Source organism: Hyaena hyaena, unplaced genomic scaffold (genome assembly GCF_003009895.1).
Source record: "Hyaena hyaena isolate Hyena2069 unplaced genomic scaffold, ASM300989v1 scaffold_46, whole genome shotgun sequence".
Classification (NCBI taxonomy): domain Eukaryota; kingdom Metazoa; phylum Chordata; class Mammalia; order Carnivora; family Hyaenidae; genus Hyaena; species Hyaena hyaena.
In genome coordinates this window covers 3,303,688-3,331,601 of record NW_024080678.1, presented here as the reverse complement: position 1 = coordinate 3,331,601, position 27,914 = coordinate 3,303,688, and the positions used below count along the sequence as shown (strand labels likewise).

Sequence of the window (27,914 nt, the reverse complement as noted above, 5' to 3'; positions counted from 1 at the left end):
ATTAACACCTTTCTTTACAACTTATTGTTCTTTTCCATCAAGAACTCTACCCGGGACTCACTCGTTAATTCAACACATAAATGTTTATCAAGCAAGTCTGAGTGAGACACAGTAAAGTGGGGAATTGGTAAGAGGGCATAAAGCTAATTTTTTTTCAGGGTACATAATGTCTATGCAAATAATGAATCCAGAAGTTTTTGTAAATATGTATACCTCCATACCACCTCCACTATTCATCATCTCCTTCCTTCACTTTCTAGTGTGACCGTCTTCAGTAGCTGAACCATATTCAGATACTTAAGATTTAGAGTTAAAATTAAAATGGGAAAGAAACAGCTAAAATAGCCTCCACATACCTGTCAAAAACAAAAGGCAAGGGGCACCTGGGTGGCTCAGTCAGTTAAGGATCCAACTTTTGATTTTGGCTCAGGTCATGATCTCACGGTTCATGGGACCAAACCCTACATCTGCACTGTCAGCACAGAACCTACTTAGGATTCTCTCTCCATCTCTCTCTGCCTCTCCCCCCACCCCATTCTCTCTCTCTCTCTCAAAATAAATAAACTTTTTTAAGAAGGTAAAAACTGATAGAACTGCAAGAGAAATAGATGAACCCACTATTATAATTGGAGACTTTCACACCCCTCTGTCAGCAATGAACAGATCCAGCAGTAAGGACACATTTGAACTCAACTTGGAAGACTTAGAATACAATATGATATACTTAACACTAAAGCTTGGTTGAACATGAGTTAATCTTTCTTGGGTGAGTCAGGATCTTACAGGCCTTGGGGGCCCTCGTTATAAATATAAATGATAAAACTTAATCAACTGGACAAAATGGACATCTGTGAACTACTTCATCCAACAACAGAATACACGTTCTCAAGCTCACATGGAACAGTCACCAAGTAAGACCACATTCTGGGCCATGAAATACACCTTAACAAATTTAAAAGAATAAAAATCATACAGTGTCTGTTCTTAGACTACAGTGGAATTAAACTAGAAATTAGTAATAGAAAGCTGGAAAGTCCCAAATATTTTGGGGTTAAATAGCACACTTCTAAGTAACACATGGGTCAAAGAAGAACTCTCAAAAGAAATTTTAAAACTACTTTTAACTACTTGAAAATGCAAACATAACTTATCAAATTTGTGGGATGCAGAGAAAGCAGTGCTTAGAGGAAAATTTATTGCAGTGAATACTTGTGTTAGAAAAGAAAAAAGATGTAAGATCAATAATCTAAGCTTTTGCATTAGGAAACTAGAAAAAGAAGAGCAAATTAACCCAAAGTAAGCAAAAGAAAAGACATAGTAAGAATTAGAGCTGATGTAAATGAAATTAAAAACAGGAAATCAATAGAGAAAATCAATGAAACCAAAAGCTGTTTCTTTGAAAAAGATAGAATTGATAAGCCTCAGCCAAGCTAATGGCTAACTGAGAGAAAAAGAAATTACTAATATTAGAAATGAAAGAGGGGACATCATGACAGATCTCATGGACATTAAAAGAAGAATAAAGGAATACTATGAATAACTCTATGCTCACAAATTTGATAACCTTGGTGAAATGGATCAATACCTTGAAAGATTCAGTCTACCACATTCACACAAGAAGAAATAGACAATCTGAATAGGCCTATATCTATTAAAGAAATTGAGTCAAAATAGCCTTCCAAAACAGAAAGCACCGGACCCAGATGGGTTCACTGACGAATTGTCCCAAACATTTAAAGAAGAAATTATACCAATTCTCTACACGCTTTCTCAGAAAATAGAAGCAGAGGGAATACTTCCTAACTCATTCTGTGAGTCCAACCTTACCCTAATATCCAAACCAGACAAAGATATTACAAGAAAACTACAGACAAATATCTCTCATGAATATAGATGCAAAAATCCTCAACAAAATAGTAGCAAATAAAATTCAATAATGTATAAAAAGAATTATACACTATGACCAAGTTGGATTATCCCAGGCATGCAAGGCTGATTCAACATTCAAAAATCAATTAATGCAATCCATCACATCAACAGGCTAAAGAAGAAAAATCACATAACCACATCAATGGATACAGAAAATCATTTGACAAAGTCCAGCACTCATTCATAATAAAAACTCAGTAAACTAGGAAAGAGCAGAATTTGCTCAACTTGATAAAACTCTTTGTCTACAAAATATCTACATAATCTCTACAGCTACATCATACTTCATGGTGAAAGACTTGAATCTCTCTTACTAAGATCAGGAAAAAGGTGACGATGTGCACTCTCAGCATTTTACTGGAAGTCCTAGCTAATGCAATGAGACAAGAGAAGAGGGAAAAAGGTATGCAGATTGGGAAGGAAAAAATAAAACTGCCTTTGTTCACAGGTAACGTGACTATCTATGTAGAAAATCCAAAAGAACTGACCGAAAACTCCTGGAAGTATTAAGCAATAATGGCAAGATTCCAGGATACAAGGTTAATACAGCACTGAGCTCCTTAAGTATTTGCCCAAAGGAATTGAAAATGTATGTTCATATAAAACCTGTACATGGATATTTATAGCAGCTTTATTCATAATTGCCAAAACCTGGAAGCAACCAAGATTTTTTACACTAGATAAATGGATAAATCAACTGTAGTACATCTAGACAGTGGAATATTACTCAGCACTAAAAAGAAATGAGTATCAAAGCCATGAAAATACTTGAGGAACTAAGTAAAAGAAGCCAATATGAAGAAGCTAAGCACTGTATTATTCTGGAAAAGGCAAAACAATGGAGTCAGTTAAAAGATCAGTGATGGGCAGGGATTAGGAGGAGGGAGGGGTGAATGGGTGGAGCAAGGGGAAGAATGATTCAATGGCAGTGAAACTACTTTGTATGACATCATAATGGTGGATACACGTCATTATGCATTTGTCCAAACACACAGAATGTGCAACACCAAGAGTGAAGCCTAATGTAAACTGTGAGCTTTGAATGATAATGATGTGTCAATGTAGGTTCATCCATGGTAACCAATGGGCCATTCTGATGGAGACCTTGATAATGGGGGAGATTATGCATGAGTGGACATAGGGAATACGCAGGGAGTCTCTGTATTTTATGCTCAGTCTTGCTGCAAATTAAAGCTCTTCTGAAAAATAAAGTCTATTAGAAGGGGAGGTAGTGAGAAATAAGAAGAAAGAAATAGAAATGAATTGGGGCCACCTAAATTCAAAACATACCACCCCAAACCCAGAACTCAAAGAGTAAGACATTTGCCTGTGTTGAATGAAAATAATCCTACTTGGAAAAATACTCAAAGGCGGGTGACAAACTAAGAAAATGTGTGCATGGCACATGTCTGATAAAGGACTAATTTCATTAATATAGAAAGAATTGTACAAATCAGTGAGAATCTGATATTTTTATAGAACCCTAGGCAAAGATATGCAAAAGCACTTCTGAAACAAAGGAAAACAGATGCTAGTAGCTGTGAAAAAGTTGTCTCGCTCATAGTTACGTGAAATCAAATTAAATTAGACATAATTTTTCAGCTGTCACATTGGTTAGGGTATGGTGCGCACACGTGTACTTTTCTTCGTGGCACTTCACATAGTTGCACTTGTTTATTTATTTGTGTGATTACTTGGTGGATGTTCATTGCCTGAGCCAGACTTTGAGTTTCCATAAGAGTAGGGCTTGTGTGTTGTTTTGTTCATACCACCTCTCTCTTTTCTGCAAATTGCACATTGTCTGGACTCAGTAACTACTTGTGAATGAATAAGTCAATAAATGGGAATGGATAGAAAATTCTGGAACCTCACACAACAAACAGAGAACCCCAGTGGTTACTGGTGGAGAGTGGGACTAGTTGCAGGGGGAGGAAAGGAAGTTGCTTTCAGTTTACCTTTTATCCCCTTCTTACTGTTGAAGTTTTTGGAATGGTCATGTATAACTTTATAATTAATGCTTTGAAAGTAGCTAGCTTACATTTTTTAAATTTAAATTCAAGTTAGTTAACATAGCTTACAGTTTTGTAAATGAATGTCTAAGAAGGGAGTGGGTGGTGAAGAGGGTGGACACAAGATGCATAGAGGCAAGCTTTCAACTTACTACATTATCTCAATATGCTGATAAGGAAGCAGAGAGTCAGCCTAGGCTGGAAGCTGTCAACACAGTGCTGAGGGGGCAGGGAATCCAACCAGGTGCCCTGCTCAGCCACACCAAGGGGCTAGTTAAGATCTTGAAGCTCAGACAGAAATGGAGAAGGATCAAGTGGGTATCAAAAGTCCAGGAAAAGGAAACAATCCATAAAACTAATAGGAAACCGATGGAATGGGAAAAGATAATTGCAAATGACATATCAGATAAAGGGCTAGTATCCAAAATCTATACAGAACTCACCAAACTCCACACCCGAAAAACAAACAATCCAGTGAAGAAATGGGCAGAAGATATGAACAGAAACTTCTCCAAAGAGGACATCCAGATGGCCAACAGATACATGAAACGATGCTCAGAATCCCTCCTCATCAGGGAAATACAAATCAAAATCACAATGAGGTACCACCTCATGCCAGTCAGAGTGGCTAAAATGAGCAAATCAGAGGACTCTAGATGCTGGCGAGGATGTGGAGAAACGGGCACCCTCCTACACTGTTGGTGGGAATGTAAACTGGTGCAGCTCCTCTGGAAAACAGTGTGGAGGTTCCTCAAAAAATTAACAGTGGAACTCCCCTATGACCCAGCAATAGCACCGCTAGGAATTTATCCAAGGGATACAGGAGTGCTGATACATAGGGGCACATGTACCCCAATGTTCATAGCAGCACTCTCAACAATAGCCAAAACATGGAAAGAGCCTAAGTGTCTATCAACAGATGAATGGATCAAGAAGATGTGGTTTATCTATACCATGGAATACTACATGGCAATGAGAAACAATGAAATCTGGCCATGTGTAGCAACATGGATGGACCTTGAAGGTGTTATGCTGAGCGAAATAAGTCAGGCAGAGAAGGACAGCTACCATATGTTTGCACATATAGGAGGATTAGGAGGAACTTAACGGAGGACCATGGGGGAGAAGAAGGGGGGAAAATAGTGGGAGAGAGCGTGGGAGGCAAACCATGAGAGACTCTTGAATGCTGAGAACAAACTGAGGGCTGATGGAGGTTGGGGGGAGGGGAAGGGGGTGATGGGCATGGAGGAGGGCACTTGTGGAGATGAGCACTGGGGCACTGGGTGTTATATGGATACCAACTTGACAATAAACTATTTAAAAAAAAAAGTCCTGGAAAGCCAGAGGTCAAATTTTAGACATACATTGAGCCAGAAAAGACCCCCAGGCAGCACTCTGAGTCCAGAAGATCTGAGAGGCAAAGAATGATATGAGGCAACATGTTGACCTGAGTCCGATGCCTGAGCAGAGTGCCATTCTGGGCAGAGGCAAATTCTTTGCCTCTGTTATATCTCCCATTGACTATGGACAAATCTGAGTGTTTGATGGTTATTCTGTCCACAACACTAGCAATGAGTCCTGACCTCGTGGAGACAACAAATGAGGCATCAGAGTTGCCTCCCAGGGGACTTAACTGTTCCCCTCCTCATGACGTACAAGTCCCTCAGCAAGGCGCACTCAAGCCCATCCACCATCCAGTCTCTACCTCTCTCCCTAGTCACCACCTCACTGTGATTCTTTTCAGTCCAGCACCCCAGCTTATTATAGTCCCTACAGTGCACTAGGAGTTTTCTTGCCTCTATGCCTTGGCTTTTGCTGCTTTGTCTGGTTTGCCCTTCTCTCCTTCACCCTTAATCCAGTTCACCTAGTGAACATCAGCTCCTCTTTTGATACTGATCCTATGTCAGCTCATCTATGAAACCTTTCCTGACACACCAGCCAGGTGGGAATATCCAGTTTCTATTTGTGTCATCTGTGTAGCATGTACAGACTTCTCTTATATCACCTGTGACGCTCATGAGCATGTGTACTTATCACATTAGATTATGAATTTCTGAAGGACAAGGTCTGTGTCTTACCTTCATGGTAATCCCAACCTGGCAAATTATATGGGACAGAAAGAAGGAAAGAAGGAAGGGAGAGAGGGAGGAAGGAAAGGAGAAAGGAAGCATAGATGGATGGATGCATTGATAGACGAATAAAGATTAAGCTCTACAAGAGGTGCTGCTATGTTTTGTTTCCTGCTGAACCTCCATTACTTAGCACAATGTGTAGCACATAGTAGATACTAAAAAAACCCTTAATTAATTAATTACCCTTTAATTGATTAAATGATCATCCATTACATAAACAGAAGTTTGGATGGATGGATAAATGGATGGTTGAGTGGATAGATTGATGGATGAATTTGCATTACGTGTCCAAGAGGAAGATGCATGGCCACCTTGATGTAAGACTAGAGAGTCTCTGCCTCCTCATTATTTCACGCTGGCCTGTTGCCATGTGTTTATTGAAACATCAGAGACCAGTTTTTAACTCAAAACACTCGAACACACAACTTCCCTGTCAGTCACACCCAGAACTGAGGTTTATCACTACCATGTGACTCAATACCCATTAGTATAACTGCTATATAGTGAGCAAGGGAGATATTTTTCAGAGAACTTCCAAAAAGCCACAGTCCATGCTCTAGGAACCAGATGATCTCTAAAATCTGACCTTTATTATTTCCACAGCTACCCAAGACCTAGCTGGAAGTCTAAAATGCCCCTTAGGAGGGGTCAGGGGCCAAAGCAGATGCTCACAAACCCTGCATGGCCCCAAGCACTCATCATTACAGAGACAGGAAAGCTGAGTCTCTTTCTCCTTCTAAGCCCCTATGAGATGGACATAGCTCAGGACTCTAGAGGAGAAGTTGCAAGGATAATGCAATAAAGGGAGAACCCTGGGAGTGGAGGGAGGGCAAAGGAGGCATCCAACAATTTTTCAAGGATATTTAATAATGCTCCCTAGGGACAGGGAAGAAGAAAGACAGGGGAAAAGCATAAACCACCACGGGGCTTACATGATGAGGGTTTGCTTCATGGGAGGTGAGGAGAGACAGCAAGAAAGCTAGCCCAGCATCTCCTCTGGGGTGTCCAACAGTGTCTCAAACTGAACAAGACTGAACTCTTGATCCTTTCCATAAATCTTCCCCTCCCACATTGTTCCCCATTTTGGTAAGTGGCAAATCCATCCTTTCAATTGTACAGACCAAAAACCCTGGAGCTGTTCTCAGCTCCTCTCTTTTTCTGACACTTTACACCTGATTAGCAACTCCACTGGCTTTACCTTCACATTGTATGGAGAATCACTTTGGTAGTCTCCACCATTACTGCTGTGGTCCTGCCCTGGCCATTTCCTGCCACCTATTCTCCACCCGCCAGCTGTAGTGACCCTCCAAAAAGGTCAGGGCACATCCCTTCTCTATTCAGAATCCTCCCGGGGCTTCCATCTTGCTCAGAGTAAAAGCCAAAGTCTAGAGTCACCCACGAGGCTCAACCCAAACTGCCCTCAGCACTTCTCTGGCTTTACTGCCTACTACTTCCTCACCTTCTCTGTTCCTTCCTCCAGCAAGACAAGCCCACCCCTCTTGGGGCCTTTACCCTTATGAACCCCTCTGCTGGCTTGCTCTTCCCCCAAGATATCAGCCTGGCTCACATGCTCACTTCCTTCATGTCTGCCTTTAAATGGCCCCTTCTTGGTGCGAGGGACCTGCTCCCAGATCCAGCATTCCCCATCTTCTTGCTTATCTCTTCTCCATGGCACTTACCACCCAACCAGCTACATATTCTACTTACGTATTTGGAACACATGTACCAAGAGAGCAAGGACTTCCAGTATTTTGATATGAGATTCCCAGTACCCAGAAGGGCAACCTAGCACCTAGTGGGTGCTCAAGCAATACTCACTGAGTGAATAAATGAATGAATGAATGAATGAACAGAGTATTTTGCTTTTGTTTCTTCACAGTTCTGTAACAGTTGATTTTCTTATTATGCTCTTAGTGTTAGAACTACACCATTGCCTCACTGTCTCTGTGTGCCTCATACCACATACGGTGCCTTAATAACAGCATGGCTGCCACTGTGCCCTGCTCTCAAGGCTGACATGCCCAAACTCCGGTTCTGATTCGCTCCCTTGTTCCTGAGCTGACTGCTAGGGAAAGCTGGCTGCACCTGGCTCATATGGGGAGGGCAGACTCTGGTGTCACCTTGGGCCACTTCCTCCTTTGTGACCCTACCTTGTCCCTGCCTTTCTCTGCCTCAGTATGCAGTAGGTACATCGGCTACAATAAGCTATAGTTTCCTTATTTCTCAGGATCTCCCTCTGTGGACTGGGAACTCCCTAGCTTCTTTGAGCCTTCGGATGTCAAAAGTGGCATTTGAATTGGGCCTTGAAGGATGAATATGAACTTGCTGGGCACTTAGCAGAAATGGCAATAACAGGTTTAGAGATAACGAGGGTCAGGAAAAAAATGAACATACTTGGTACAGACTACTCTTTCTAGAATTTTGGCTGTGAAAGGGGAGAGAGAAACATGGTGGCTGGAAGGTAAAGGTTTAGTTTTTAAGTCTAGATGCTTTTTAGCCCAGTGCCCTCCATGGTCCCTTCCTCTCATTCTCTCCTCCTACACACTCTGTTCCCAGGTTGTTCCCTCTGCTCCAACCAGTTACACGCAGAGCACATGCCTCTGGGCCTTTGTTCTTCTTTGGAATGTCCTTCTCATCATCATCATCATAATCTTCTTCTTCTTCTTCTTCTTCATCATCATCATCATCATCATCATCATGAGATATTATAGTGAGCTATTTACTGAGCTGTTTAGAGGGGCCAGGATTCACATGTGTTTACTTATTTGATCATCCAGTGGCCCTATGAGGTTGCACGATGACCATGCCTATGTTATTCACAAGGAAACCGAGGAAGAGGGAAGCCTGGGCAACATTGCTGTAAAGTAGCACAGCTGCAATTCAACCTGAGATTCATTTGGGCTCCAGATTCCACACTCTCAACTGCTATAAGATGTCTGCTTCCCCAAGTCCCAGCCCCAGTGCTAAGCTACCCTGGGAAACTTCCCAGAAGCTCCTGGGCCAACGTGTACTCACCTCACTGTGCTCCCCTTGGGAGACCTCATACATGCCTCTGCCACAATCCATCCCTCATAGCGTCTCACTTGGTGCTGGGTCTGTCTCTCCTGACAACCAGGAGCCTTTGAGGACAGAAAAGTGTCCTGTTGTCTTCGTGGGGTTCAGTGTTTGTGGTTGATCCATAAGTATCTTCATGTTCTTTCAAGGTCAGCGTGCTTATTCCATTTATGTACTTCAGGCTCCATGTATGGGCATGTTATTGAACCCATTTCTGAAAATTCTCCATCTTTGTGTTTTATACCTCTTATTTCTTTTGATGGCTTGACTTCAGAAGTCCTAAGAACTTTCCCTTTGAATGAAATTCACTACAAAGAAAAAATGAGCCATGGTCTGGGTTTATTCTAATTGGAGTGTGGCATGCCTGTCACACACGAATGGGTTCGCCAAGCCAGCCCCGAATTTGTTTCCCACTGCCAAGTATCCTAAAGGAAAAAGGGGTTTCCAAGCCAGTTGTGCAGATATTTTTAAAAATCTGATAACTTCCTATCTTGCTCCTTAATAAATTTAACAGTAAAAGAAAGCCTTCTGGCATCATGTTATTGAATTACTAAATCTTTAGCTTCAAAGAACTTCACTTGGATTATTAGCAAACATTCATTGACTCCTTTTCTGTGCCAGGTTGTCCATATATATTATCCCATTATGGCTTCCCAGCCATGCTATGCAGTAGATAGCTTCAGACAGCCTACAGAGGGAGAAACAGAAGCTCAGAAGAGCCAAGTCACAAGCCCTGTGCTGCACAGCTGGGGTTTGGCAGCACAGAAATCTGAACCTGGCCAGGTCTCGCTGGTACCCATTTAAGGGTTGGTGTGCTGAATGCCAGCTGCTTCCTTCCTGTTTCTTAAAACTGGTACTGGTGCCAGGACCCTCCACTTTAAATTCTGGGTATAACTGAGCAGCAAACAAGGTCTAGCTTGGCAGACGAGGCTTGGAGAATTTGTTCTCTCCTCTTGCAGCCAGACAGACAAAGCAGAACCCAAGCCTGTGTACTGAGTGCCAAGACGTGCATAATCTCCTTGAACTCCTCCATCACTGTCGTCACCAACATCATTGGGGGGAGAATGGCTGAGGGCTGGTGGCTGTCTTATTTGGTTTTCTCTTGGTGGGTAAATGGCTTCCAGATCCAATAATAGAATGGAGACTTGGAGAGAAGCTGAGAGGAGAGAAGGGATGTGGGCGGGGAGGGGGGTGTTATATTTGCCATGGGGCTGTCCTATGCATATAGGAAGGTAGGCACATAGGGAGGCAGAAATGCAGCCCTGATTGTCCCCATCGGAGACAGAATGCCCATGTGGTTGGCCCGGAGGAGGAGTTCTCATATTTTATGTTCTAAGCAACCTAACCAAAAGGTTGTCTGTCTCCAGTCCCACAAGATTTTGGAAAGATGATCCTCAAGACTATTTGAATCCAGACATTAAATAAACAAAACTGCACATTTGTGGGAACAGGATATTTAGCAGACGCTTACTATAGGCCAGAGGCTTTAAGTATATGTATTATCTTGTACAATCACCGCAATAAACCGATGGAGGAGATACTTTAACCCCTCTTTGCAGACATGGAATCTGGGGACCTGGGAAGTTCTTTGTCCAGGTTGCACAGAGGCTGCCACGTGACTGGAGCCCATGGTTATGCCAGACCCACACCACCCCACCTACAGCCAGTCCCAGGGCAGAGAGACCTGGTTGTAGCTGGGAGTATGGACATTCAAAAGCATTAGTTCATCATCTTTTAGGACCCACCGACCCTTTTGAGAAAGTGAAGAATTTCCCTGGCTTAGATAAATGAACAACCCATACCAAGGTAAGAGAATTTCAGGGAGACCATGACCTCTTCACACTCATTGTTAACAGTAGCTGATGATCACCTGCTCCCCAAAGAGATTATTTCCTCCAGATCCAAAGAAGTCATATTTGAACACTGGGTCCCCCTGTCTTTGAACTTGAGTCTCAATCGCCAGGCCGGGGCTCTTCTTGGCTCCAGTAACGGAAATTGGTGAGTAGTCCAAAGCTCAGGCCTGCGTCTGACACTAAAATAGCATGCTGGGACCTTCTTATTGACCTAGTTGATTTTTATACAAAAAATAAATAATTCCAGTGTATGCATATATCCCTTACAGAGTCCTCCAAAAGAAAAAAAGAAAGAAAACCCTGGTATATGATCTTTGCATAATAGATCGATCATAGATTTATTAAATCTCAGTAATCTAGTTTTCAAAGCTTCTTTGAATAATTATATTTTCACATGTAAATTTCATAACCCTCTAAAAAAAGGAGGAAAAATTCCAAAGGAAATTACTTATTCTTATTATAAAGCATAAAGTAGTCCAAAGCTGGGTTTATACACATTAACTGATTTTCATCACAGTTAACATATGTTGAGCCCCTAATATTTGCTCAACACATGCAAAATACTTTAATACACATTATCCCATTTCATTGCTCTCCCCCAGCAACCTCTTGAGGGAGACAAGGCCATTATTATGACCTCCCTGTCACAGAAAAGGAAACTGAGGTCCAGAGAGCCCCTGTGACCTGCCCAAAGTTAAACATCGATAGATAGGTAGTGAGAGCCAGGACGAAAGCCCTGGGTTCCAGACCAACCCATTTGCTTATACCTCATCCAGTGTGTGAAGCAATTTCAGATGCATGTTGGAAGTGAGAACTTGCTGCATGTAATGAAAATTGCAAGAAAGCAATACCGTGAGTACATATAAGGGTCACTTGTACTATGAATTAGAAAACTTTTGTCCCCCTCAGTATTCAGGGCTCTTGTGAAGACGGATCACCTTTGTTGTGAAGCCCCCTGACCACCACCTCATACCCTGGAACATTGGGCTCCTTACGCCACTGGGTCATGGTCACCTGGTGCCGTCTGCAATGAGCTCTCCACATGTAGTAGATTTCTGAGTCAGGGACACTGGGGACGTCCAATGAGGGATTGGACCAACATTCATTGCCATGGCAACGGCTACTCAACTTGGCCTCTGACCAAATGTCTCAGCAGGTGAGCAAACAGGAGGAAGCAAGGATGACTCAGGGCATCCCAGCCTGGGTTGAACAGGAAGATGAGTCACCCATTGAGGGAAAGGAGACAGTCAGGAGGCCCGCCTTGGATGTTGGGCGTTTCCGTGAAGGTCTTATCTTCCCTGCAAGGCTAAGGGTTTCTGAAATGCAGGGATCCCGTCTCCATCCGCACAGCACTAGGTAGTGCCCAGCGAACGGGGAATCTGTATTGCCCACGTAATGCCGAGTTGTGTACTGGTACAGTCCACAGTGTTTTCAAACTGCTCATCATGGCCCATTAGTGGGTCATGAGATCATTTTTGGGGCTGCAGACCAGCATTTTTATTAAGATAGATGTGAAAAGGGAAAAAATGACAGTGTATCATACATAGTAAGGATTGTGAGATTTTTTTCATGGAAAACATGAGAAGTGTGTGTGGATGGTGGTGGTGGTGGTACTGGTGGTGGTGGTGGTGATGTGTGTGTGTGTGTGTGTGTGTGTGTGTACACACTGGGCTGTGATATAAAATATCTTTTTATTCTGAATCATAATCAAATATTTGAAAAATAATAGAGAGCCATTTTAGAAAGACACTTACTTGACCAGTTTCCTGATTATGAGAATATTAAAATCCAGTGGCTATTTATTTTCATTGTTCAACCATTTCTTCGGTATTCATCCAAAAATCATCTACTAGTATTGCCTTCTCCACTGTGTCATCCTGTTAGGTGTGGATGGGAAACACCGTGGAACAAAGTTACTGGCTCAATGTGTCTAGAGTCACTAATTGGGCAACATGGGTCAGAAGTGGTGTGTGACCAGTACCACCTCACACCTGCCCATCTGCAGAGCAGGAACCTTTGTTTGCTGAGGTTTTGTATTTCAAGCAGGCTGAACACTGGGCTTGAACTGCTGACCTCTGCATTCTGTCTGTCTCCCCTCACCCTTCCAGTTGGCTTAAGTCTCACAGCACCTGTATATTGACACTCTTGTATTTTCCCCATGTTATTTTCTCATTGGCAGTCTTAGCTCCTTGGTTAGTTTATGCACTCCTCAAATATGTCTTCTGCTGCTTTTGTATCTCCAAAATGCAACCCTCTAACAGGGTTGGGAGTAGAGTAGGCTCTCAACAAATGCTTCCTATTTATTGACAACTACTCATTGTTCAGATCCCTGCTAAGACACCCCTTCATTCCTCCTGTTCTGCTGTAGAGCATGTACCATATGGCTTCATGGTTATGTGTGTTAGCAGTCTCCTCCTTCACTTAGACTATGAGCCCACTGAGGACAGGGAGTATGTGTATTCTATCCATCACTGAATCCTCAGCCCCTAGCATAGCACAATACCCACCTGCCTTGGTCATTGTGTCCTCAATGATCTGCACTTGGTAGTTGTATCTGTTAGTTATCACCATAACAATGCTGAGTAACATAAATAAATAAATAAATAAATAAAACCCACACGATCTCAAAGTCATACCAAATATGTGTTTGTTTCCGTGGAGCAGCTCTAAGCTACAGGGAGGTACTAGATCTGTTCTGTGTGTCTTCTCACCCCCCCCCCGCCCCGCCCTTTGACTAGCAGACTAGCAAAGGGAATGTTCTTCCTATGATGATGGTGGAGGTACAAGAGAGCAAGTTCAGCCGTACAAGTTCTTTCAGTCCTGTGGTTCCATCATGTCCATTAATATACTTTCTGCCAAAGTAAGCCAGTTAGCCAAGCCCAAAGTCAAGGAGCTAAAAAGCATGCTCTGCATAGGAACTTCTGGGTGGTGAAGGGAAAAGTGAATATTTCTAAATAAGAAACCAAAGCAAGTTCCCAGGCTCTTGCTTAATGTTCATGGAATGGAAAGGATGGGAAGAAATAATTAGATTCCAGGGATTTCTCCTAGATTTTTCACCATGAAGTTATAAAACTCCATGGAGACTCTTCTACCTCCTGACATATAGCTCCACAGAGAAAGCCAGAGTTTTATCTAACAAATTAATAGCCCAACCACCCGGAGTTAAGTTTGCTGGGCTAATAGCAACTGTCAGCAGAGACAACTCCTCTGCTCAGGGACACTTGGGGATGGCAGCTGCCTCTGGGAGGGAGAGTGGGACAGTGACCACTGGCTTCTCAAGAGGCATCTCTGAACAGATAGAAGCTGGGCTGGAGGGGGAAAGGGTGTTCTGTGTTGTATCCCCTGGCAATGTGTGCATGCAGATGAATACCCACATGTTTGTTAAAGTCCGCAGGTCAGGATTTTGAGGAAATCTTTTCAAGTAACCAGTCATCTCTTCTAAAAAGAGTTCAGAGCCCTGGTCCCCGTGTTGGCTTCGCGGTTGGCTTTGTGGCACCAACTCTGGTGTGGTTTGAACTTGTGCAAGGTTTTTGTGCCCACCCCCCACCCTACCCCCTGGCTCCCCGTTTCACTGAAAAATAACAGTCTGTTTTCTTTCATTCTCTCTTCCCGCCAACTTCAGGGGTGCTGTGCCTGCCAGACAGCCTGAACCTTCACAGAGACCCTCAGCGGACAAACAAGCCGGGGGAGCTGCCCATGTTCAGCCAGTCGGAGTTGAGGACCATCGAACAGTCCTTGCTGGCCACCCGCGTGGGCAGCATCGCAGAGCTCAGTAAGTGGACACCGGCTCTCTGGCCCTCTCTGTGCCCGAGGTGCCACTGCCCTCAGGACAGTGCTTTGTAACCAACCAGGTGACACCTTTTATGGAGCACAGGCCGTGTGCCGAAATTGGCGCCGTGATAGCTGTAGGGGAAGGCAAGGGCTCGAGTCAGACAGGCCTGGTAAAGTTCCTGACTTTGTCACTGTTGTAAGTCAAGTTCTTAATGTTTTCTGAGCCTCAGAGTTTCCTTTTCCATAAAATAAAGAAACTAGGGGTGCCTGGGTGGCTCAGTTGGTTAAGCATCTACCTCTTGATTTCGGCTCAGGTCATGATCTCACAGTTTGTGAGTTCGAGCCCCACATCAGGTTCTGCGCTGACAGCACAGAGCCTGCTTAGGATTTTCTCTCTTTGTCTCTCTCTGTCCCTCCCTCTCTCTCTGCCCCTCCTCTACCTGTGCTCTCTCTCTCTCAAAAATAAATAAATAAACTTAAAAAAAATTTTTTTAATTTAAAAAGAAAAATAAAAACAATAGTACCTAACTTAAAGTATAGCTGTGATGATTCAGTGAGCCAGTGCTCATAGAGGGGGTTTGCCATGGTGGCTGACACACAGTAAATGGTCTGTAAAGGATGGCTGTTCACTGTTGATTTCCAGTGAGGTCCATTTAAAGCATATGTCTGGGGAGCACCTGGGTGACTGGGTCAGTTAAGCAGCTGACTTCGGCTTAGGTCATGATCTTGCGGTTCGTGAGTTCGAGCCTTGCATCAGGCTCTCTGCTGTCAGCTCAGAGCCCTCTTCAGATCATCTGTCTCCCTCTCTCTCTGCCCCTCCCCCACCTCTCTCTCTCTCTCTCTCTCTCTCTCTCTCTCTCAAAGATAAATAAACATTAAAAAAAGAAATTTAAAAATGCTTGTACAAAGCATATGTCAGATCACATCTTTTCCTCTATTTAGAATCCTCCACTGGCTTTCCATCTGACCCATAGGAAAAGTTAAAATAAGCTCTTATAATTGCTTCCAAGCCACCGCACTTATCCCTCTTATTCCTCAACTCTCCCCCAAGGCCCCCTGAACACCAGCCATCCTGGTCCCTTGTTTTCCCTTGAATATAGCAGCCATACCTCAGGACCTTTGTACTTCCTGTTCCCTCTTCCTCAACCACTCCCCCTCAGATAGCCACATGGCTGGCTCCCTCACTACCTTCAAGTCTCACCCAAAATCATAATACCCTGAAGACCCTTAACCCCTATATTTTTTAAACAGTTATTCATTTTTGAGAGAGAGAGAGAGAGAGAGAGAGAGAGATTGTGAGTGGGGGAGGGGCAGAGAGGGAGGGAGACACAGAATCTGAAGCAGGCTCCAGGCTCTGAGCTGTCAGGACAGAGCCCAATGCGGGGCTCGAACCCACGAGCAATAAGATCATGACCTGAGCTGAAGTCAGATGCTTAACCAACTGAGCCACCCAGGTGCCCTCCCCCATATATTTTTTTAACAACAGTTTCACTGAGATAAAATTTATATACTGTTCGTCTCTTCAAAGCATGTGATTCAGTGAGTTTTAGTTACTCACTAAGGTGTGCCAACCATCACTACACTCAGTTTTAGACACCAGTGTTCATCACCCCAACAAGAAACTTGGTGACCATTAGCAATCATTACCCTTCCCCCTCCACCTAGCCACACTCTATATTTTACTTATTTTTTTAAATTGTTTCTCTCTCCCTACTAGAATATATTCTTACAGAGAGTAAGTAGAGACATTTATTTGTTCACTGATATAACCCCAATGTCAAGAATAATGCCTGGCACTTAGGAACTTTGAAGGGAGAGGGAGAGACAGAGGGAGAAAGAGGGAGGGAGGCAGAGAGAGGGCAGGAGAGAGAGAGGAGCATAAAGGCAGAGAAAAGGGAGGGATTTTCAGGAAGGTGGGGTGTTTTCAAGTTTGAGCAGTAATTTGCCATGCTTATGCACCCTGAGTCTGGCCATTCAGAAGAAAATAATAAAAATGTATTTACTTCTGATTCAATTGATTGCCAAACTACTCGATTGTGTGTTCATGATGGGACCAGAGCATTGATCTCAGATATGCTGGATTATGTCGAAATATGAGTTGGTGTGAAATTCTAGAAAATTCTGAACCATGAAAGGATTCAAGGTCCAGAAGGCAACTTGCACCTCTTCCCAAAGGAATTCCCCATACACAGGACAGGAATCTTCCGTGTAGTGCATAGCATGCCCTTCCAGAAAGAGAAGACATAGCTAATGGAAGCCATCATGAGCTCTCTGCTCATCAGGGAGCTACTTTCCTTGCACCTGAATTTGGAAATTGTGCTTCCATTCTCATCAAACTCAGAAATCACAAGATGCCACCAATCACAGGGTCTTTCACCTACCAGTCAGCTATTGTTCTTAAACTTTCGGGTGCCATGGACCCTTTTGACAGCCTGGTGAAGCCTGTGGACCCTGCCTCAGAATAATATTTTTTAATGCATGAAATAAGTGCATACATTTACAAAGGACACTTCTTGTATTAAGATTCAGCTGCTGAGGGGGCCTGGGTGGCTCAGTTGGATAAGCAGCCGACTTTGACTCAGGTCATGATCTCATGACTCGTGAGTTTGAGCCCTGCATCAGGCTTTGTGCTGACAGCTCAGAGCATGGAGTCTGCTTCGGATTCTGTGTCAACCTCTCTCTCTGCCCCTTCCCCAGTCGTGCTCTGTCTCTCTCTCAAAATAATAAACATTAAAAATACATAAATAAATAAAATTCAGCTACTAAATTTTTTAAATCAAAATTATGATGTAGTCATTCTATCCTTTTATTAGCACATTATACAACAGGACCTAGCAGCAGCTTTGAAGACCCCTTTATGTTGAGGTACTGATGTGTGTAAATGGTATTTTGAAATACCTTCTGTAATTGGAAAGGGATAAGAGAATGTCTACATTTTAACAGCTCCCCAGGGGTTTGGTTGTAGACGGTCCAAGCAGCCTCCAGGGTGGGGTTGTGTCTGCATGGGCATAACCTGCAAAGACCCCCCTCACCGATTCTACACTGGCATCTCGAATGTTTGTTCTGGGATATGTTAAGGATCCCTCTCGGCATCTAGCACCTGGGCTGGGGCTGTACCGAATTCTGGCACTCTTCTAAGAAAGGGTTTGTTAAATAAATCTGTACTTCACCAAAGCAGGCAGCCTGCAGGTGAAGTTTGTTTTTAAGGACATAAATTGTTTTTAAGGACAATTTGCTCAGTAAATTAGACGCTGTCGTTCTCATTGAATGTTGACTTTCACATATGAATTGTTGGCATACAAATGGGGTGCTGCTAATTACAAAGGGGTTTTGTACATTCATTAAGTCAGCCCCACAGAATGTGTGTGCAGAAGCGCATTGATAAGCCACCTCAGTGACTGGAGGTAATAAAATTGCCTTCTTTTCTGATCTGACTGTAATTTAGAGTGGCTTGCTCTGTGGTCTGAATCAATACAAGCCTTGCTCTCTCTGTGTACATAGAGAGCCGTTCTTCATATTCAAAGATTACTCTACCAGTGTGGAGTGCAAAAGCTACTCTTTTTCTGCAAAGGCGAGATGGAGCAAGTTTGTTCCCAGACATCTCTGCTCTTCTGGAATTAGGCTGTCCGGGGTCAAGGGCAGAGCCCCTACCCATGGTCTTCTTAGTAGTCAGTAATAATAATAGCAGCAGCTGTTGTTACTGAACCAATAACTATGGTGCTGTGATAAACTATGATAAAGCCACATGAATTATTTCCAGTGTAACGACTGTTGTCCACACTGGCGGGAACGAGGCAAGAGGAGAATGAGCAACTTGTCTAAGATCAGTCACACCCACGAGCTAGAGGGCCTGGGACTGAGTGCAGTTCTCAAGCCGGAGGTTTCCCGCCTCGCCTCTAGACTGCTCTCCCTCTGGGAAAAGCCCAGTGGATGTTTCTACCTGTTACAGGCGCAGTAAGGGCTGTATCCCTTCCAGCTCGGAGGATCTGCCATTTGCTCTGTAGGATGGATCGTGGATGTTCTCCATAATCAGAGGTGCACAAAGTCACAAAGGATTCTTTCCAGATGGGCTGAGACTTTTCCCTGTAACCTTTGCCTATAGCTTCAGAGCATCACATTAAAATTCAGAACTTGATCAATCAGGATGTCCAGAGCCGTTGTCTTTGTCCAGCCTGTTATGGCTTGGGGTGAACATACATCCACTCTTTCTGGAGCACCCACCGTGTACCAAGTGTCTGAAATAGATTAAAGGTATTCCCATTTCACAGATAAGAAACAAAGACTTGGAAGGATATATGTCTTTCCCAAGCACACAGCTAGTAAGAGGCAGTGATCATTCAAATCCAGTTTTTTCTTTCTCTGCCTTGTGTTGCTGTGTTCCAATTCAGCTTTGCATCGTGAGCACCTGATCACTCCTAGTGTGGGAAATCGCTGTCGCATGTCAGTGAATAACGGGATGATGCACAGTGAATGCGTCTGAGAAACAGACCTGAAGAAAATGAGGGGAACTCTTGATGAGGGTCCCCTCAAATATCAAATGTTCGAGGGATGCCTGGGTGGCTCAGTCAGTTAAGCATCCGACTTCGGCTCAGGTCATGATCTCACAGTCTGTGACTTCGAGCCCCGCGTGAGGCTCTGTGCTGACAGCTCAGAGCCTGGAACCTGCTTTGGATTCTCTCTCTCTCTCTGCCCCTCCCCTGCTCACTCTCTCAAAAATAAATACACTTAAAATTTTTTTTAAATATTAAATATTCTGTGGAACTGGATTTTGATCTTAGAGACCTGGACCTAAACCTACATATGTCTGAAATATATGAGTACAAAGCTAAATGAAGATGCTGCAGAGGCCTCCACACTAACACAGGCTGGAGACTTTTTTAACTTGAGCCCTAGAAAATTTACACAGTGATGTGCTGAACATCACAGTTGACCTAGAGACTGGTGGGCAGTCCCTTCAGGCACCCCTTCCATGAACCAGTGAACAGATCTGGGGGAACCCAGCCCACCCAGTCTCTCCTAGCAAGGCCATGAGAAAAGCAGAGGTCCTGGCTTTTTTATTTTTTGTTTTTTATTTTTTTACTTTTGAAACAACTTGACTCTGCATTTGGCCCCATTCAATCCCACATTTGTGTCCTCTGAGGTCTAATCTGCCTGATGTCCCAGCCTTATCCACAAGCTCCCCGTGAAACCCCATTGGACAGTCATTAATTATAGTGTTTACTTTCTGTGGCTTGAAGAGGAGGAAATGACAGCCTCATTGTAAAATGCCTCTCCCTGTAGTCTTTTCACACTAAACTGTGAACTTGTTTCTTCCACTCAATGAGGCAACCAAAATGGAGCCATTAATTTACAACAGTGAGTAAAAAGAGTTTCTGGGTGATCTCTCCTCAGTATCTCTAGAAAGAAAAAAAAAAAAACACCTCAGTCCTTTTTGCTTGGACAAGAGGGTCTCTTACCTTGTTTGGAATGTAGTTGGGCTCTTTACAGAGTCCCTGCCTCCAGTCCCTAGGATGCACCTGTGACCCTTTCAGGTGGCAAAATGGCCACTGGCCTCTTGGTATTTCTCAAAAATTCCACTCCACCACAGGACCTTTGCACTGCTGCCCCTTCTGCCTGGAAAGCTCTTCCCCTGATCTTCACAAAACTCCTTTGTCACTTTATTCGGGCCTCTACTCAAATGTCACCTCCTCAGAGAGGCCTTCCTGTGACTGCCCCCTCCCCCTCCCCCCTCCCCCACTGCTCTCTCTACAATCTTCCTGCTTCACTTTTCTTCATAGCTCTTATTACCACCGACATACTGTACGTTTAATTATGTATTTTCTGTCCACCCCACCAAGACTGTAAACCCATGACAGCTGAAAGGTTTGTTGTTTTTTTAAAAATATCACTATATCCTCAAGAACTGGAACAATGCCTGGCACACAGTAGGACTCAATAAATATTTGATGAATGAATGAATGAATGAATGAATGGTCAGGTTCCTGCTGAATCCAGAGTTCAGTCTTCTGTTGCATCTAATGACTTGGATTACATGTGGTCTTTTCATTTTTTCTTTTTCAAGGGAAGGGGTTTTGATGGGGCAGGTTAAACAGCCGTTTGTGATGCTGCTGGAGAATGCCTCTGTTTTCTCATCTGTGCTGTGTGACATAGGCAAGTGACTTGGTGACTCTGATCTCTGGTTTTATCATCTCTAGAAAGAGGGTGGCGATACTTCCTCCCCCAGGATAATAGGAGGTTTTGAAAGTGTATTGTAGAAAGTGCCAGCTGAGTGTGGATGAGACAGAGAGGAAGGAAGAAGGTGAAGTTCCGCCTCCATTGCTGTCTTTTGTTCAGAAGGACCTACCATGGGAACATACAGCCCTTTGTCCTGGGAGATCATGTCTGGCATTCAGGGGGGTGGTGAGTGGGAGCTGCTCCCATAACCTGAGTCTACAGCAGCATTTCCCATGGGTGGGACAGGAGATGATCGTAGGTGATACACAAAACACTTTTTATTTTTAATTGCTATGAATTTTTCATGAGCACTAGAAAAATATTGGTTTTCCCTTTATGGCACTCATATGAAGCTTCCTTTTAAAATGAGTGAAAGAATGAGCTCATTTAAAGAAAAATATTAAGTAGATAAATTGTACCTGCAGCCCACAGATATGAGAGAAGTCCTGATGGTGATTCACCCCACGGCTGACATTTGGGAAACCTGGTTATAAGTGGATTCTGTAAGGTTTCTGGAACCAGCTGCAGCTGCCCAAACTCAGAGCAGCCAGCGACAAGTGTATGTGTTGTTTTGAGTTCACGAAGCTGATGGGTGGAGCAGCAGATATGTGCTCTACATATGTGTAGGGTGGGGGTTGAGGATGGGGCTAATGACTGCAGAATCCTTGTGCCTTTCCATCTCCTATGGCCATGCCTCCTCAGAGATGTCCTTAGGGCCTCTGGTCAGGAACTAGGCTGCTGCTGATGGTGGTGGTGATTGTGATGATGGTGGTGGTGGCGGAGATGGTGATGGTGGTGGTAATGGTGATGGGTATATAATGATGGTGGTGGTAGTGATGATGGTGATGGTGGTGGTGATTGTGATAATGATTGTGGTGATGATGGTGCTGGTGGTGTTATGTTGTGATGATGAAAGTGATGGTGGTGATAAAGATGATGGTAGTAATGATGATGATGATGATAATGATGGATGGTGAGAAAAAAAGAAATAGTGTTAAATATTTATTAAGCACTTAGGATGTGCTAGACTTCAAGTGCTTTAAGTGACTTATATGCATTACTGCATTTAATATTATAAGGTAGGTACTATTTTTATCCACCCAACAAATCCATTAGTTTATAAAAATCCCCATTTACAGAGAGGTTAAATAGCTCACCCAAGGTCACACAACTAGTTAGTGGCATGTCAAAGGCTCAGACTCAGGCAGTCTGAGTCCAGACTCACATGTTTTTATTGACCACACATCCTGCCCCTCCAGGAACAGACAATGAATGAGGCACAGTCTCTGCTCTTCAGGCTCAGTAGAGGAAGCAGACATGTGAACAATTAACTGTGAAACATGACAGAGTTAAACAACTAACATGTTAGACTTTATTAGCAGGTACTGTGGGTACACAGGGGAAGAGGGGATTCTGACTGGGAGCATCCTGGAGAGCTGCATGGAAGAAGTGATACTTGGTCGCAGCCTTAAAGGTCTTCAGTAGTTGAGAGAATAAGGGAAAGGGCACTCCAGGGTGAGAAAACAGGAGCAGAAGCAAGGAACTTGGAAGTGCAGGGCTAGCTGAATGATGCTCAGAAGAGACGGTTAGCCCAGCCAAGGTCAAAGGTGTCCCAGCATCTTGGGGGAACTAGAAGGGAGGTACAGGGGCCCAAATCAAGGACCTTCTCTTCTCCACTCCCTTGTGAGTTTTCTTGTTCTGAACTTTTTCACGAGAGCTTTTGAGAAAGGCAGATGGAAAGATGATACTTCAGCCTGACGTAGATGGAAGGTACAAGAAAGAAAACGTATCACCTTGATAAGCTTGTTATCCTGATAATGCCAGTTAGCACATACCATAACTCAAAACTCAGAAGCTATACACAAGCTGGAAGGGAATGCCTCCCACAATCCCACTAGACAGAGAAATCTTCAGTCATTATTTTGGAGGTTGTTTGGGGTTGTTTTTTGTTTGTTTGTTTTGTTTTGGGGGGAGATTTTTTTGGTATTTATTCAGTGCAGAGTTTTTAAATAACATAATCCATGGGGAAATGGAAGGGGAAAAATAGTTTCAAACAGAGAGGAAGGCAAACCATAAGACACTCTTGAATGCGGAGAACAAATTGAGAGTTAATGGGAGTGGGGGAGGGAAGAAATGGGTAATGGGCATTGAGGAGGGCACTTGTTGGGATGAATACTGGATGTTCTATGTGAGCAATGAAATCTACTCCCAAAACTAAGAGCACACTGTATACACTGAATGTTAGCTAACTTGACAATAAATTTTAAAAAATAATAGTATAAATAAATAAATAAATAAATAAACAGCATAATCCTGATCTCACAGTATGAGATTTGTGAATTTCATTTTTTCGCCAACTGAACCATTTTAAAAGAAGGATTTTTTGTGTGGTATTGCAGTTCTGTGTAAACATTTTTAATGACTGCCTAATTTTATTATTTCATCACATAGATGTACCAGAGTTTATTTAACCACACTGTTATTTTTAAACATATATTTCTTTGTCAAGTTTTGGATCCCATAAAGAAGGTTGGGTGAAAATCCTTGTGCATAAAGATTTGTTGCGTTTTGGGTTCTAACATTGGGAAAGATTCCCAGAAATGGAATTACTATATCAGGGCAAGGAGCCTTCATTAACACTTTGGCTACATCATGCCAGATGCTTCAGCATGGATTTGGAGCTGAGTACAGCTGCACTGGGCCTAAGAGTAGGGTGTAGGGTGAAGGGCACAGTCATTAGAGTCAGATAGACCCAGGTTGGACTCTTGTGTCTGCCTCAGTTTCTTTATCTGTAAAATAAGATTCCTCAGCCTTGGCATTATTGACATCTGGGGCTAAGTTCTTTGTTGTGGGGACTGTCCTGTCCACTGTAGGATGTTTAGCAACATCCCTGACCTCTATCCATAGGATGCTAAGGTGCTATACTAAGGCCCTTGAGTATAACATCCAAAAATGTCTCCAAACTTTGCCAAATGTCCTCTGGGAGGCAAAATCCACCCAGCTGCAGATTACTGCTATAGAACTGATCTAACATAATGCGTGCTTTGCAGAGCACATGAGGACTAGAAACAGTGCCTGTGAGGTGCTTACTTGGCATCCCTGGCCCAGTGTAGATGCTCAATGAATGGCACCTATTACTACTGTTCATAACAGTGGTGACCATGACATTTCGCACGGCTGCATGCTACAGAGACGACACCCAGGAGGACACTCAGGATCAGCTCGGAGGCCACACCCAGCTCTCAGAGTCTCTGGGTCTTTGCTATTTTGGCGAAGCACCCAGCAGTTTCCCTGTTCTCCTTCCAGAGGTTACCATGCATCCTACAATGTAGAAACAAGTGATTGCCAGGTTTTCCTAATGGGGGGTTTTCTCCCCTCAGTTTCGCCCCAATCTCCCTGTTGTTTGCAGCTCAGCTTTCCTCCTAAAAGTCTGTGAGTGATGTGCTGAGACAGTTATTGGGAAACCCAAATCCTTCCACCAGCACCTCCCTCAGGGTGAGGGAGGGCCCCCTCAGACCCCGCCTCCCAAGTGCAAACTTATGGAAATCCAGCATCTCTGAAAAGTTCACACAACAGTTTTTTTGTGGCTTTTATATATATATATACACACACACCACATCTTCTTTATCCATTCATCAGTCAATGGACATTTGAGCTTTTTCCAGTTTGGCTATTGTTGATAGTCCTGCTATAAACATTGGGGTGCGTGTGCCCCTTCAAATCTGTATTTTTGTATCCTTTGGGTAAATATCTAATAGTGTAATTGCTGGGTCATAGGTAGTATTATTTTTAGCTTTTTGAGGAACCTCTATACTGTTTTCCAGAATGGGTGCACCAGTTTGCATTCCCACGAGCAGTGCAAGAGGGTTCTCCTTTCTCCACATCCTCGCCAACATTTGTTGTTTCTTATGTTGTTAATTTTAACCATTCTGACAGGTGTGAGGTGGTGTCTCATTGTGGTTTTGATTTGTATTTCCCTGATGATGAGGACGTTTAGCATCTTTTTTTTATGTGTTTGTTAGCCATCTGGATGTCTTCTTTGGAAAAGTATCTATTCACGTCTTCTGCCCATTTCTTCACTGGATTCTTTGTTTATTGGGTGTTGAGTTTGGTAAGTTCTTCACAGACTTTGGGTACTAACCCCTTATCAGACATGTCATTTGCAAGTATCTTCTCCTATTCTGTAAGTTGACTTTGAGTTTAAGTGTTGTTTCTTCACTATGCAGAACGCTTTTATCTTGATGAGGCCTCAATAGCTCATTTTTGCCTTTGTTTCCCTTGCCTCTGCCTAAGTGTGAGACAGGAAACCATCACAGTCCTAGAGGAGAACACAGGCAGCAGCCTCTTTGACCTCAGCCATAGCAACTTCTTACTAGACACGTCACCAGAGGCAAGAGAATCACCCAGCAGTTTTTGAGAGTCCCCAGGTGGCATCTCACATATAGCCATCCCTTCCTCCGGCCTTGCTGTTGCTCACCCTGAAGTCCTGGCCTCCCATGAATCTGTGTGAAATCTCACACTTTGGCCTTGCCCATGGCTAGGACCACATCTGAGAACCATAACCTCACAGCCAAAGGCAGAACTGGAAAGTCTGTAGTCCTTTCCAAAACTTCTGGCCATTGGCCCTGTCTGCCAGGGCCTCTGTGGCTTGTCCCCACTCTGTGCCCACAAAGGATGTGGTTACCGACAGATGCCAGTTAAACATGGGCTGAGCTTTTCTACCAAAATTCTGGGTGTGTCTGAGCCAGCCATGATGTCTGGAGCTCCTGATGTGCTATCAGTGAATGAAGATCCCTTCTCTCCTACCTCCATACAGTGGTGAAGAGGCCCAAATGGCAGTAGTGTGATGCTCAGTTCTTGCACTCAGTGGCAGTGTGACTTAGCCCAATGATTTCCCTGGACTCAGTTTCCTCATTTGTAAAATAGACACACTATCAGGACCTACCTCATTGGTTTGTGTGGCGCCTAAAGGGCATAATGTGTATAAAGCTCTCAGAAGTATCCTGCACACGGGAGCACCATCTATGTCTGCTGTTGCCCATCAGAACCTCATCTATGGCCCCAGAGCCCAGCTGCTGGGCTCCTACCCATTTTTACAGCTTTCCAAGGAAAGCTCTTTCAGCTCTGCCATCGCCTGGGCTGAGTTTCTGATCTGAAACACCAGGCTTCTGTTGGTTGCAGACCAGCTTCCTGCCTACATCACTGCTGGTTACTCACACGCCCCTTCCGGCTCTCTTCCCTTAGGGCAGTTTATCTTCCAAGAGTCTGCAGGGTCATTTATGCAGACGGACCCATCAGCCTCTGCGCCCTCCTGCAGACCTGTCGGACTCTGAGACCCCCCCAGCTGGAAGCTCTGCTCTGTCACCAGAGGCTGACTCATCTCCTGAGCCCCCCACTGATCATGGACTCCGCAATGGCATATGTTTTGGGAGACTTGGGATTTAGGTCTCAAACTCTTCACCAGAGTTTTCCAAAGGCCACGCTTTGAGGGAGATTCTAGACAAGTGCCTTTCTGGAGGGACTGTGGTATGCTGACCAAGAACATGAGCCCTGGAAGCCTAGTTAGAGTCACAGCCTGCTATTTCCTGAATGACACCTGGGCCAACTGCCCCTTGCCTTCATTTTCCCATCTCTAAAGTGGGCGCATGTCCCATATGGTTCTTATATAATTAAACTGGAAAGTGCATAAATGGCCTGGTGGCAGTTTCTCAGCGTATCATGGTTCCCACTTCTGCTGCCACCTGTCTACCTCATGTCATCATCCTCATCAGAAAAGTCAAAACATTGCCATCATGCCCAATCCCACCCCAAACCTGCGATCTTGTTGTTTTCTCCCAGGCTCCTCCTTAACATTCACCGATTGGGCTCTTACATTACCAGTGGGTAGAGCCGCCCCTTATGAGACAGACTGACATTACCGGCCTAGAAGCAGGCACCTGGCTTCCTTTTTTCCTCCTTCCCAAGGAGCAATGTTTCTAAAAGATGAAAGGGTAGAGAGAAGAGGAAGGAAGAAAAAGAAATTAAGGACCTAAATGCACCCCAAACAGAGGCCTGGAGTGAGGAGCTTTGTAGCATTGATTCCTAAAAATGTCAACCTCAGCATGAAGCTGCAAGTCAGGCACTGGGTCAGGGCCCAGGCAAGACTATCCCTTCATGTCCTAGGCACCCAACCTCCCGCTCTCACCATCCAGAGAGAAGGAAGAACAGGCAGGCGCCGAGCCTAAGAGAGCCACTTATTTGGTGCCAACAGTGTGCTAGGCACTTCCTCATTCTGCACGTGACCGTCACAACCACCTGATAGGGGAGTATCATTTCCCCACCGGAGGGGTTAAGCCACTTGCTGGTCTGTACACCAATGAGTGGCAGAACTGGGATTGGAATTCCTTCCCCTGACTCCTACCTAACTTTGAGCACTGGTTCTCCATATTTTCCATCTGCAGGTCCCCTGGGGTCTTCCCTCCCCACCTACCTCTGAAAGAGAATTCCCTTCTCTGATTCTTTTTATTTAGTTTCTTGGGCATATTTTCCTGCTGTAGGAAATGGAGAGAAGAGGGTCAGGCGCTGAGCAAGGCATGGCAAGATGCAGAGGGGTGTAGGGAAGCAATCCCCCACTGCTCTCTGTTCATCCCCTGCATCTGCTTCTTGTCCAGTTATTAAGCTTAGTGGGTTGTACTCTGGTTAGGTTGACCTACTAAGGCCTTAGGACTCTGACAACATGGAAATTTCCTTTCCACTGAAAACTCCTATCAGAAATAGTGGCCACTTGGAATCTTGTCTCAAGAAAGATTTAAAGGCTACATCTTATAAAAACCATATGATCCTGTCAATAGATGCAGAAAAAGCATTTGACAAAATACAGCATCCCTTCTTAATAAAGACTCTCGAGAAAGTTGGGATAGAAGGAACCTACTTAAACATCATCAAAGCCATCTATGAGAAGCCTTCAATTAACA

At 43.9% G+C, this 27,914-nt stretch overlaps 1 protein-coding gene across 2 annotated transcripts in view; it reads left to right on the top strand.

Annotated features, from left to right (window-relative positions):
- Positions 1-27,914, top strand: part of BTBD11 (BTB domain containing 11) — a 320,925-nt gene that overhangs the window by 171,821 nt on the left and 121,190 nt on the right. For both annotated transcript variants that reach the window (XM_039230475.1, XM_039230474.1), the window contains exon 2: positions 14,600-14,749. In XM_039230475.1, coding sequence (XP_039086406.1) covers positions 14,600-14,749 — 150 coding nt within the window. The remainder of the gene's footprint in view (positions 1-14,599; positions 14,750-27,914) is intronic.